The sequence below is a fragment of the Python bivittatus genome, unplaced genomic scaffold (genome assembly GCF_059951505.1).
Source record: "Python bivittatus isolate LINGU-HERP-01145 unplaced genomic scaffold, Pbiv_v1 ctg000840_np1212, whole genome shotgun sequence".
NCBI lineage: Eukaryota > Metazoa > Chordata > Lepidosauria > Squamata > Pythonidae > Python > Python bivittatus.
In genome coordinates, this window is record NW_028277113.1 from 36,097,398 (window position 1) to 36,110,115 (window position 12,718).

Consider the following 12,718-nt stretch of genomic DNA (forward strand, 5'->3'; position numbering starts at 1 on the left):
TAATTATGGATTAGTTAGAACTCTCCCAATTTAATACGTCTATTGCTTTATAATTTCATCTGTAAACAGTCTGCACAGTGCCTTTTGCCCCCATAGTACAAAATGTTGAAACAGTGATTGAAAACCTGCCCTACATCTGGTAGTCTTTAAGATATTATGGGAGTCATGACTGTTCTCTGAAAATTGTACTGATAGAAATAATACGATAACGAATGCAAATAATTCTTCCCAAGAGTTCTGCTGCCCTCTAATGGATAGCTGTTTTGTTCTCCATCTAAATTCTTAAGATTTTTCAGAATTCTTTCATTCAGAATTTAAAATACTATGCCAAGTTGTTTTTACAGTTTGAAAAAGTGTGGTGAGTGTAAAATAAAATACGCTACCTTGTTTTTAAGGAGTGGATCTGCTCCTGCTTCTAAGAGTAATGCTACTGCTCTAATATTGCCACCAAGTACTGCTGCATGAAGGGCAGATGTCCCATTCTAGAAAATACAGAAAAAGAATAAATATATTCATGTATTGCATCTGCAGAGTAACAGCTCAGTATTTTCATCAGAATAAGAAGGGCTCCTTCAGAAAAGGAACAAAGTACAACAAAACATTAACATCCAAGCTTTGTCAGCTATGGCATGAAATGATTCTATGACATTTGGAGATGTACTAGAAATACATTAAAGTTCTAGCACAAGACTGCACTACAATACTGTTGTAGCAATTTAGGATAAGGTGAATATGAATAATCTTCTGTATAATCTTTGAAATTATACTCAGATTCTGAGGCTTCCAGGAGAGGTTCTATGGTGGACAATATGTCTCTGAAGGAGTGGTGACAGTGCTGCGGTAGTGAACAGTGGCCAGCAGTGGTTTATGGCTGGTGAAGTCTTTCCAGATAAAGGAGAGACCAAGAGATCACCCACCTGCACCCTGGACAGCTGCTCCTCATGAGGAGACTGCGGAATAAAAGTCTTACAGTCTTCTTGTGAGTAGAGCAGCTGGGGGTCGAGAGAGAAACAGTGTGCTTGCTTCTGCAGCACAGCCTTTTAAATACATTAAGTTCAACCAAACCCTCACTTTCTTAACCACTTTTGAATATAATCAATTTATAGTTGAAGAGAGATCTTTGAAACAGCAGGATACGGAAAAACCACTTGGTGAGTCAGCCTTCCTTCTGAATTACAGAATGTAAAGCAAAGGGGAAAATAAGATTTTTAAAAGACTTTAAAATAACAGCAAACAGCTTAACACGATTTTGACTAAGAAAGTTACAAACGGATAAAGGGAACTGTATAAATTTGAAAGATTAACATTTTGGCAAAAGTGTTTTTGACATTATTTGGAATTAATTAAATAAATAGACCAGACCTTCATGGGAATGTTGATTATTTGATATCAAAGGGAAAAGACAATTGGTGGATTTTACAAAACAAGAAAATAAGTGTAACATGAGATGGACTATGTCATTAAAACTATGGAAAGACAGATTGGACTAAAGCCTGAAGGGTATAGAAAAGGCGAAAGGGGGGGAAAAAAAGGAGAAGCTTGCCTTTTACCTTCACCTTTGTAATTGACTTACTTTTACTTTTGGATTATAAATAAAAGAATGGTGACCACCAGAAAAGTGGTAAAGCTTGGTGAGGGGAGGACAGGATCATTGGAGCAACCAATAGAAAAGAGGATTACTCCAGAAATATTACAATAAATGTTTGAAGAGATGGGGAAGCAAGTATCTGAATCTGTCAAATCCGTTAAAAGTGATCTGGTTGCTTTTGAAGCAAGAATGGAAGAAAAGATTAAAAAGATGAAAGGAGATGAAAGAAGAAGTTTAAAAAATTGAAGAATCTATAGGACAACTTACAGAAGAAGTAAAACAAATCAATGACAAAGTGGAAATTTTAGAAAGTAAAACAGAAATAATAAATAGAGAGATGGAAAAGGACTTAGATGATCTGGTATTACTGGAATTGAGAGAAAAAGAATTCTGCTTGACACTTAGAGCAGTTCCAGAGGATTCTGGAGAAGACACTAGACAAAAGGTTGTTCAATCTTCAACAAACTTTTTGGAATGGGATGAAGATGACATAGAGGCAGAGACTGACAAAGTGTATAGAATCAATACGTGATTTGCAAAATTAAGAAATGTACTAATCTATCTCAAGTTGCTCCTATCAGACCAATCTGATCTTATCTCATTGTCCTCAGCTAAATTCTGTTTTACAATCTGTACAATACATTGTAACGTCCCTAATCAGGTGTGAATCTTATGTCTAACTTCTTACTCTGTGACCAAATAATAATTGATCTGATACAAGTTAGTATAAAAATTTATTACTCTTGCAGTCTTTTATAAATTTTAGTATTATTTATACCATTTTATAGTTATTTGTTTTAGTCAATTACAGTATTTAGATTATTTGTTGTAAAATTAACTGTAACTACAAAGGATTTTCTTTGTTTATAATATCTTCACACTGCAATTTTACCCCAATAATTCTATCCACATCCTATTTTATGCTATTAACATGATTTTTGTTTTTATACTTACTATAGGGTAAGAACTATGTCATTGGTTATATGCTGGTCTATGACCGAAATAAAATTGATTCATTGACTGAAATGTACCAAGGGATATTCTTGTGCACTTTGTCAGGAAGAAGACTAGACATCAAGTTTTGTAGCAGCATTTTACTGCCGATAGAAGATTAATAATGCATATGTGATTGTAATACTGCACAAGCAAAAAGAGTATTTTTTCTTGACTGACAAGCTTAAACAGAAAATGATACCATTTTGATGGGACAAATTGGAAGGAGTAATCTTCACTTTTAAATGACAGAGTTCAGACTGAATTCAGTCCAAAAGGCAAGAGAATTTTTAGAAAAATTTAAAGGGGAATTGGAAGAAATGCAAATGAAAGTGACAGAGAGCCCTAAGCAACAGTCACTACAAGAAACTAAGGAGGAGACCACCATGTTAGGTGCAACAGATATTGACTTTTCTAAGGTTTGGGCATAAATACAGATTTTAAATGCCTAACATGGAATATCAATGGAGAAAATGCTCCACAAAAAAGAAGAAAATTATTTCACTACTTTAAAAAATTGAAACAAGATGTAGTTTGTCTACAAGAAACACGTATTAGAAAAAAGGACACAAAATATTTGATTTGCAAACATTTGGCTGAAGAATTTATTTCAGCAGAAGCCAAAAAGAGAAATGGAGATGCCTTGTATATAAACCCCCAATTACAACCAGAACTGATATTGACTGATAACTATGGCAGATACAGTATGTGGGGATTGAAGCTACTTTGCATGGGGCCCAAACTTCAATAATGGGAATGTATGCTCCAAATGAGGATGAAGTAACATTTTACAAAGGACTTATGGATAAACTAATGGACTTACCATATGAAAATTGATGTTTAATGGGAGACTGGGATGGAGTAATTTGTCCACAAAAAGACAGAACCTCTGAGAAAGATATTAAAACAACACAATGTAAATTATCAAAAATATTTTTTTGATATGATGGACAATTTAGAGCTTATAGATGCATGGAGATACAAAAATGGTGATGCAAAAGAATACATTTAATTTTTCTGAAAGACACCGATTTTTTAAAGAATTGATGTTTTGTATATCTAAGAATTTGGATACTAGTGTTCACAAAGTGGAGATACTGCCAAAGACTTTTTCAGATCACAACCCAGTGACTTTAGAATTTAAAAGGAAAATCAGTTCCTTTAGTTGGAGGTTAAATGAAACATTGTTGCAGAAAGAAACAGTAATGGAAGATTGCAAAAAGAAGTGAAAAGAATTTTTTGACAATAATTTTAATAAGGATACAGACATAAGGATGATTTGGGATGCAAGTAAAGCTTTTATGAGGGGACATTTCATACAGCATGATAGCAAACTAAAAAAAGAGAAACAAGAGAAAATGCGAGCAATTTTATATCAGATAAAAATGAAAGATGAATTAAAGAAATCCCCAGAAACGAAAATTATTTCACAACAAATTAAACTTTTACAATGGCAGTTGTCTTTGTTAACAATAAGAGGAATGGAAGTAAAAAATGAATTATGTAAAGCAAAAAATTTTGATTTTGCAAATAAACCAGGGAAATGGCTGGCATATAAATTAAGGAAAGAAAAAGATAAAAAAATGATATTAAACATACAAGATGAAAATACTATAATAAATAATATAAAAGAAAAGTTTCCCTGGCAAAAGTTGATGAATATTTAAAGAAACAAAGTTTACCAAGCCTGCTGCTTGGTTTGGAGGAAAAAGTGGGTCCTGCTGAGAAATAAGAGAATTTTAGAAGTAGAAAAGCACGATCTGAGGTTTGGATGGCATGGCTTCTTATGGTACAGTAAAGTTAAGGTTAATGTAGATTTTAAAAATCATTATATTAGATGTGCCATATTGAGAATATGGAATAGATATAAACCCAGATTGTGCCGGAAAATGTCTTTATGGGTCTCAGCACAAGAAACATTTTATAGAAAAGAAACAGCAGGTCAAGAGTTGTTAGAACAAGAGCATGGAGAATATAAGATAAAATCAAAAGAGCAGCTGGCAGCAGAGGGATTTAGTTTTCAATGGTTTTTGTATGCACAGTTAAGAGAAAGATTTAAGGTAGATAATAGGACATTTGGAATTAAGCAGCAGAATACAGAATTTGTAGTTGAACTATGTACAAATGATGAACATGTAATTGCTAAAATGTATAAACTTTTATTGAAATTTGAAACGGAAGAAGAACAAGTGAAAGAGTATATGATAAAATGGGCTAAGAACTTTGGGAATAACATATTAATGGAACAGGGGGAAAATATGTGATTAAAAGGACTGAAATTTACATTATGTTATAACTTAAAAGAGCATTTTATAAGATGATGTACCGCTGGTATATGACTCCAGAAAAATTGTCTAGAACACATAAAGGTAGTTCAAATGTTGGAAATGTAGACAACACAAAGGGTCATTTTATTATGCCTGGTGGACTTGTAAAAAAGTCAGAAAAGTTTAGGTTCAAACACACACAATGATACAAAGAATTTTAAAAATTAATATTCAGCTGAAACTAGAACTGTTTTTGCTAGGATTAATGGACAGACAACTAGAACAAAGCCACAGAAGACTATTATATATGGTTACTGCTGCAAGATTATATGCACAAAAATGGAAAGACTTTGGGACTTCCAGTGAGTGCTATGGTGAGCTAGACCTCCTGCCAATGTGGGATGGCATTTACAATGGAGATCGCGGCTGGATGCTGGATCCAGACCAGTGAAGTCTCTCTGGAGAAAGGAGAGATCGTGAGACAATCCACATGTACTCCAGACAGCCACTCCTCTTGAGTAGACCACGTGGTTTGGCGGTTGCCTTAGGAGTAGAGTGGAGATGAATGGCTGGAGTTGAGTGGCTAGGAGTCAAGGGATACCATCTAAAGCTCACAGCCATAATGCAGCCTTTTAAGGACAAAAAGCTCGACTGAGCCTCATTTTTTAATCATTTTTTGGATTATCCTTTTATTGCTTTGGAAATATTAAGACCCTTCAGATCGGCAAGTTTCTACTGTATACACTGGGTGAGTCTCCTTCTTCTTAGCAGAAAGAAGTTTTAAATACAATTTTAAGGACTTGGAAAAATTATTTTTTGGAATACAGCAAAAGTGTGTTTAAAGTGTTGCTTTTGAAAAGTTAAAAACAGACTAAAGGTCCAGAGGGAATAAAAGTTTGAAATTAATTATAAAGTCCTTCCCATTGGAAACTGTGAAATGTTTACATTCTTTCGAAATTAATAATGTGATAATTTGGGTTTTTGAAGATTGGACACCAGAGGGCAACAGAAGCAAATAAAATAATGGATATGTGGAGAGATATGTGTGAAAAAATGATTCAGAAAATACTCTTAAAGATTTCTGCCATTATTGAAAGACTAGATGATGCTATGGAACAGACACAAGTTTCACTGGACAAGAGAGAAATTGACTTAAACATGCACTTAAAAATGACAGACTATAAGAAGGATATGGAACAAAGTAAACTGAACCTACAAATGAAGCCAGCTGATGTTTTAATAATTAAAAAGGACATGCGAATAACAGAACAGAAGAGTGGCTTGTACAACCTTTTTACACTGGATTTACAAAAGGGACTTGTTAATGTTGTTTGTGATTTTGTGAGACAAGACAAAAAGAAAAACAAAATGAAAAGAAACCATGTGCTGGCATATTATTGATGAGGGCTGAAGATCAAGATTTTTGGGAGTAAGGGGATGGAATATAGAGTGCATTTATTTAACCAAGGTTAAAATAGTTAGGTTGTTGTTATTTTTGGCAATCTGTAATGGATCTTTTCAGACTAGTACTGGAAGATGATGTTCTAAGATTTTGCTCTATAGATAAGAGTTCTATTTCTGGCAATTTTTAATTTTTTTTCTGATTAGGACTGGAAGATGATGTTTTAAGGTTTTGTTTTAATGATAAAGAGTTATATGGGAAAGAGGTTATTTGTTATATTTTAATTTCTTTAGTAAGTTTAAAATAGTTATGTTGTCATTTCTGGTAATCTTTCCTGGGTTTTTTATTGATTGTATTAGATTGATAAGGTTTGAAGGCTTTGTTTAAGAATAGGAGATATGAATGTAAAAGAAGGAAATTAAGTGGGTTTATTAGATTAAAAAGTTTATACTAGATATGTGGTTATTTCAGGTAACCCTTAATGGACTTTTGCTGATTAGTATGGATGATGAGGATTTCTAGATATGTTTATAGAGAATGAGATGAGATACAGGGTGAAGAGATCATTTGTTGTATTTTAAGAGATGGTGATAAGTTGTACATACTTGCTGGGAAGAAGTGGGAAGTTTTTTCTTTTTTTCTTTTCTTTTTTTTCTCACTTTTCACTTTTTATTTTCTATATTTTGTAGTTTGCTTTAGTTTTATCTGTATATTGTAATTTTTAATAAAAACATTAAAACAAGCAAACAAAACAAAAAAAGAGGAAAGACTTCGAAATACCCAAAATGGAGGAATGATTGGGGAAGATAATGGAACTAACAGAGATGGCAAAATTAACTTGTTTGCTTAGAGAAAGAACAACTACTACATTTATTAGTGACTGGAAATGCCTTATAGATTTTTGCTGAAAAAAGAAAAAAATAAACTTGTGATTTTTAGATTTGATGATTAGAAAGGGCAGATTATGGAAAGAAGGAAATTATGATGTCACCTTACAGAGAGAGGGAAAAATAAAAATGCATTTATAACTGCTGTTAAGAAGACTGGAAGCCACTTCTTTGTAACCTTTTCTTTTTTTCTTTTCTTTTTTTCCCTTTTTCTTTCTTTTCTATTTCTCTCTTCCTATTTCTTCTTCACTTATTACTTTTATTTTTCTTACTTTCAACTTAAAATTTGTACTGTTTTTATACTGTTGAAACTTCTTTAATAAAAAAAATTATACACACACACACACACAGTGTGTGTGTGTGTGTAAAAGAAATTATAGTCCGATTCTACAATATGTCACAAATTATAATTCTGAATATCCCACAGTTTTTGTCCCTCAAAACTTGCCTTCAGTAAGCCAAGTGCAGGGGAGAATTTAAGTAATTCCTCTATAACATCATTGTATCCTTTGGTTGCAGCTTTAAGTAAAGCAGTTGTGCCATCCTTCAACAGAAACAGAAAAAGTGGAAAGGAAGGAATTGGGGATTATAATTGTACATGAGTTCATTTACATTTTTCATTTTTTTACATGTCTGTCTTTAGAATTTATATAGAAAGATTCCTCCCATTCCTTAGGTCTGATTGAGATGTTACTTCCCTCAGAATTCATAAGAATTCTTAGTTTATATAAAAATCAGAGATAACTACCGTATTTTTCTGACTATAAGACGATACTTTTTTCTAAAATCCTTACGCTAAAAATTGAAGGGCGTCTTATTCAAGGAAGTAAGCCGAGGAGAGAACCGGGCGGTTGCAAAACTGCCCATACTTTGTCTCTGCAAACAGGCTTCCTCCTATTTCTAGCCTCCAATCACAAGTGAAATAGCTTGACTCTGCAAACAGGCTTCCTCCAATCACGAGCCTCCAATCACGAGTGAAAGTGCCCATACTGTCTCTGCAAACAGACTTCCTTCAATCACAAGCCTTATGTAACTGATGTCAGCTGATGCTGAACAAACCAATTGGAGGAAGTCTGTTTGCAGAGACAAGCTATCAGCAGTTTCACTCGTGATTGAATGTAATCAGTTATGCAAAAGAGCATGGAAATAGAGCTGCAGAGAGACGGTTTGGACCTCCTCCCACCGAGTGTATCAGATAAATGTTACCTAATTACTAAATAAAAGTGTGTTCTGCACTCTTTAAAATATTGATTTCTTAATTTGGGGTTGGAAAAGTGGGGGTTGTCTTGTACATGGGGGCGTCCTATTGATGGAAAAATACAGTATGTTGATCCACTGAATAACATGATTTAAGGGATAATCTACCAAGTAAAAGAAGTCATGTAAATCTAATCTCTATGCTATTACCTAGTACAGTGTAGGCATTTGCTGCTTTTTATAGTCTAATTAAGCATTCTAACTAACTCTTAAACTTGCACATAATTGTAACTTTTTGGCTACTCTTAATAAAATTACTGGGCAACAGTATATCTTACAATGTACCACAGTTACCAAGCTCATTCTGTCTGTTTATACCAGTGTTTCTCAACCTTGGGAACTTTAAGAAGTGTTGAAGTCCACACTTCTTAAAGTTGTCAAGGTTGAGAAACACTGGTCTATACTATTTCATCTCCCTTATACACTTTCATACATTTTCTTATTAGGTGTTTTTTTCCCTATAACATTCATTATAATCTCCCACCTTTTCTCCAATAATCAGAAGTCATAAATCTATGGTTCTTCCCCTTCTCCATTTTACCTTCAAAGTAATGTTAAATATAAGGGAAGAGTTAAAATATGATTTTTGAAACATGGATTATGAACTGAGCTCTATGGGCTATTTTACACCTTGCCCTGTTAGATAAGCTAATAAAGATATTTTACATGCATGCCTAAACATGTAAATGAATGCCACAGCCATGGGAGAGTAACTTTTTTCAGAAAATGGTTCCTTTAATTCTGGTTAATTCTGGTCATGAAGCAGCAATTGGACTTTTAAGTAATGACAGCTTCTAACGTGCCAGGCAACAATGAGAGATACTTGAGAAAATATTCTAGTCAAAATAGACACCCAAAATACCATAAATAAACCATATTACAAATTATTCTTTCTTCCAACATAAAGCTCAGAAAACTAAAGTGCTTGCTTACATGCCTTGCAGTGTCTCGATCTGCTCCTCGGAGCAGCATGACTCGCACTACCTCACTGTGTCCCATCTGAGAGGCTATCCACAATGGAGCTGTCCCATCCTTAAGGAAAATTAAAAAACAGAACAGGATTAATCAAGTGGATTCAAGCAGTGCTAGAAAGTTCTGACAGCTTACTATGAGATTCTGGCTGGAACTCAAGGACAAAATGAACTTGGATATCCAAGTGAAATCCTTCCCTTGGAAAGAAGATAATACTCAGCACAAATGAAAATGCAAATATGCATATACATTAGGGTGCCTTCTAGCTGAAAAAAACTGCATGATAGAGGCAAAATATTGTTGCCTAAATGAAATAAGAGGATCACTCTGTATCATAGTATTTTTCCTTTTAAAACTGCTTGAGACAGATCCAGATTTAGTCATATCTAAGAGAATATGCACTGAAATTAACAACAGTAGTCTTGACTATGGGCTCATCTAGATAGCCAGATGAAAGTGCTATCTACCAGTCCTTGAGCCAATAGAAAAGTATGCCAGCATAAACTGTTTACCCTTGTTGCTAATCCCTATTCTGGCTCACTAACAAGGCCAATAAGGATGCTGTGCTTACTAATTTAATGCAGGCCAATTTAAGGAAAAGAATTAGCGAGTTCCCCTGGCTTTGTTTCCCATCCTCTCTAATGTCTCCTGCTGGTAGAAAAACCATCCACAAATCATTCTCCTTAATATGTGGTGGGGCAGGGTTGGCTACTGTAGCCGGGCGCTTGGAACAGCAAATTTAGACATCCATTAAGCTGCTTCATTTTCCTGGTGCTTCTTGTGATCGTCTTCCATGTTGATAACTTCTCGAACTATTTCTGAACACTGGTCTAGCACTTTTCTGTCTAGCTGATGGGTCACAGGCAGGGAAGAGGGATTGCGAGGCATGGGATGAAGGAGCAAGGGATAATTTATAATGACAAAGCCCTATCCTCAGCTAGTGCTGCAACAGATTGCCAGTGCTGGAAGCAGCTGACCAAGGAGTCCAGTTCTGATCTTGTGGTCACCTGGAAGTAGCTAGTAGATGGCCATGGGAGACATGCAATTGTGATTTGCCGATGTACAATAACCCAATCATTACCATTGCACCTAATACCACCAAACCTGGGGTGGAGTTGACACAATGGCACACCCTCACACTCCCTGAGAGTGATACAAGTAATTGTGTGTTGCAGAAATAGCCACAGGAATTACAATTGTATAATACTGGTTCTGGAGTGTTGACAAGTCAGAGTCACAGTTGTAGTGCATGCATGTGAGGTCCCAGAAATAATAAAAGTACTGCAAACATTAAAAATATGGCAATGCAAAACCCCTAACTGGCAGAAGTTGCAGAAAATCACTCACACAGACAAAAGCGATGGTACTAGCAACAAACAGTTGGCAGAAAACTGACCTATGCAGCAAAAGAGTGCTTATATTTATACAGAGCATGTATAACTTGACAAGCACTACCGAAATTGCCAGCCAGGCATTATGGGCAGATGCCTCTGCAGAAGGCAGGTATCCAGTTTCTCCTGCAGCTCAAGCAAAATTGCCATGGAGGGCAGTTCCAAGCAGCTGGAGGGGAAGGGATGTGTCTGCAGCAGCCCAAAGTGGCGATAAGGGGCTGGGCACATCCTAACCCGACTGTACCAGCAACCCCTTCATCTGCATAGCAAAAGTTATGCCAGGAAAAGAAGGAAAACACTACATTAAAACTGGAACACTTAAAGATGAATTTAAGCTGCTTCAGTTACGGGATGGTATGAATCCTCATGGCAACTTATGAGGATATTGCAGGAAAAAGCTGTTGCCAAAATATGTTTGTGTTGTGGTTAAGGAGACATAAGGAAAAGCCTTATCAACAGACGAGAGCTAAATCTGGATGTTATTCCTTAGTGTTTTAAAGGTGCTATCTGAAAACTAAAAGCTAAAGAAAAATATCAACCTGAGCTTCATCATCCTGAAGCTTCATCATCCTATTTTTATTTGGGGGGGGGGGTTGACAGAACCCTAGCTGTGCCTTCTCCTATGTCTTCCGTTCCTCTTCTCTAACACTGCTACATGGAGGATACTGGAAGCTTACACATCCATTTTAGGTTAATTGCAGCTTGTTTTGTTTTCAGAACCCAACAATTATTTTATGTATTTAATATTCTTTGGATTATCTCTCTGTTCAATCAGTCTTTGAGATATGTATAAAAAAAGTAATTTAAAAAATAAAACATACAGGAAAATTGAAAACAAGACAATCTGAAAAAGTCACAATGTAATAAAACAAAGGATCAGCAAAACAATAGTGTTATCTTTGACTACTAAAAACTCAGTGGAATAAAAGCTATTAGTCTAATCTCCTAAGGAGGAAAAATAAATTCCACAATGGGAATGCTACTACAAAAAGGCCTCAGTCTTAGGTATCTACCAGTTTCATCTCTTATATGCAACATGGTGGTCTTTCAGATACTTGGCCCCAAACTATTTAGACTTACATAGGCCTAATTTGAGTTATCTTAAAAGCAAACTGGAGAATAAAGCAGCTGGCCAAACAACAAACTGGCTAACCCATTTTGCATTAACTGCTGCATTTGGACACTCTTCAAGAATAGCATCACATGCCTTACAATATGTCATTAAATGTGAGGTGATTAAAGCATGGAATGTGGCAGACAGCTGCACTTCCCCCAATAAAGCTGAGTCACCATCCAAAACTGGGCAAAGACCTCTTGGTAGTTTTGTCACCTTCTCAACCAGAAGCAGTGCTGAATCCAAGAGTGCAGAGTTATTAAACAGTCCTTTAGAAGAAGTACAACACAGTATAGAACAGGTTGATGAAAAAAGCAGGTTTCATATCCATGATTTAAAATTGATTTGTTTGAAAGATACCATAAATATTAACTAAGGGTATGTGAAATGAATAGAAATATAAGGTTAATCACTACAAGAGTTAACTCTGTTTTATATGGCGTCTAATGATGACAAAGGCTCAGTATTTCCACATATAAAAAGAAAATGGAAACCTCCAAGTCAGTTATGATGTGTCACAAGTTGGCAGGTAACAGTAGGCCTACAACCAAGGAGCTAATTTCCAATTACTTTTGGAATGCATTATTTTGAGATTTACTTATCAAGAAATTTATGTCCAGCAGGAAACAAAGATACGCGGTTAGAGGCATCTCGAATCTGTTTGCAAAATATATAAGGAATCTGAATGCACAGAGAACAAAGAAAATAACAACCAAATCATAATAGGAACATAAGTAAATAAAAGATACAATCAAGGTTTTTACACACCTACCTTATGGCATAGACAGGTGGTCCTCGTTTAACAACCACTCATTTAGTGACTGTTTGCACTTATGATGGCATTGAA

The 12,718-nt window shown here is 35.2% G+C and overlaps 1 protein-coding gene across 5 annotated transcripts in view; it reads right to left on the bottom strand.

Annotated features, from left to right (window-relative positions):
* Positions 1 to 12,718, bottom strand: part of ANKRD29 (ankyrin repeat domain 29) — a 47,130-nt gene that overhangs the window by 13,485 nt on the left and 20,927 nt on the right. For 3 of the 5 annotated variants that reach the window (XM_088130714.1, XM_025169213.2, XM_025169212.2), the window contains 4 exons: positions 9,328 to 9,426; positions 7,586 to 7,681; positions 3,405 to 3,470; positions 384 to 482 (listed from right to left, as the gene is read on the bottom strand). In XM_088130714.1, the coding sequence (XP_087986840.1) occupies positions 384 to 482; positions 3,405 to 3,470; positions 7,586 to 7,681; positions 9,328 to 9,426 (360 nt within the window). The remainder of the gene's footprint in view (positions 1 to 383; positions 483 to 3,404; positions 3,471 to 7,585; positions 7,682 to 9,327; positions 9,427 to 12,718) is intronic. The other 2 variants (XM_007432250.3, XM_088130713.1) reach the window with 2 other exon arrangements.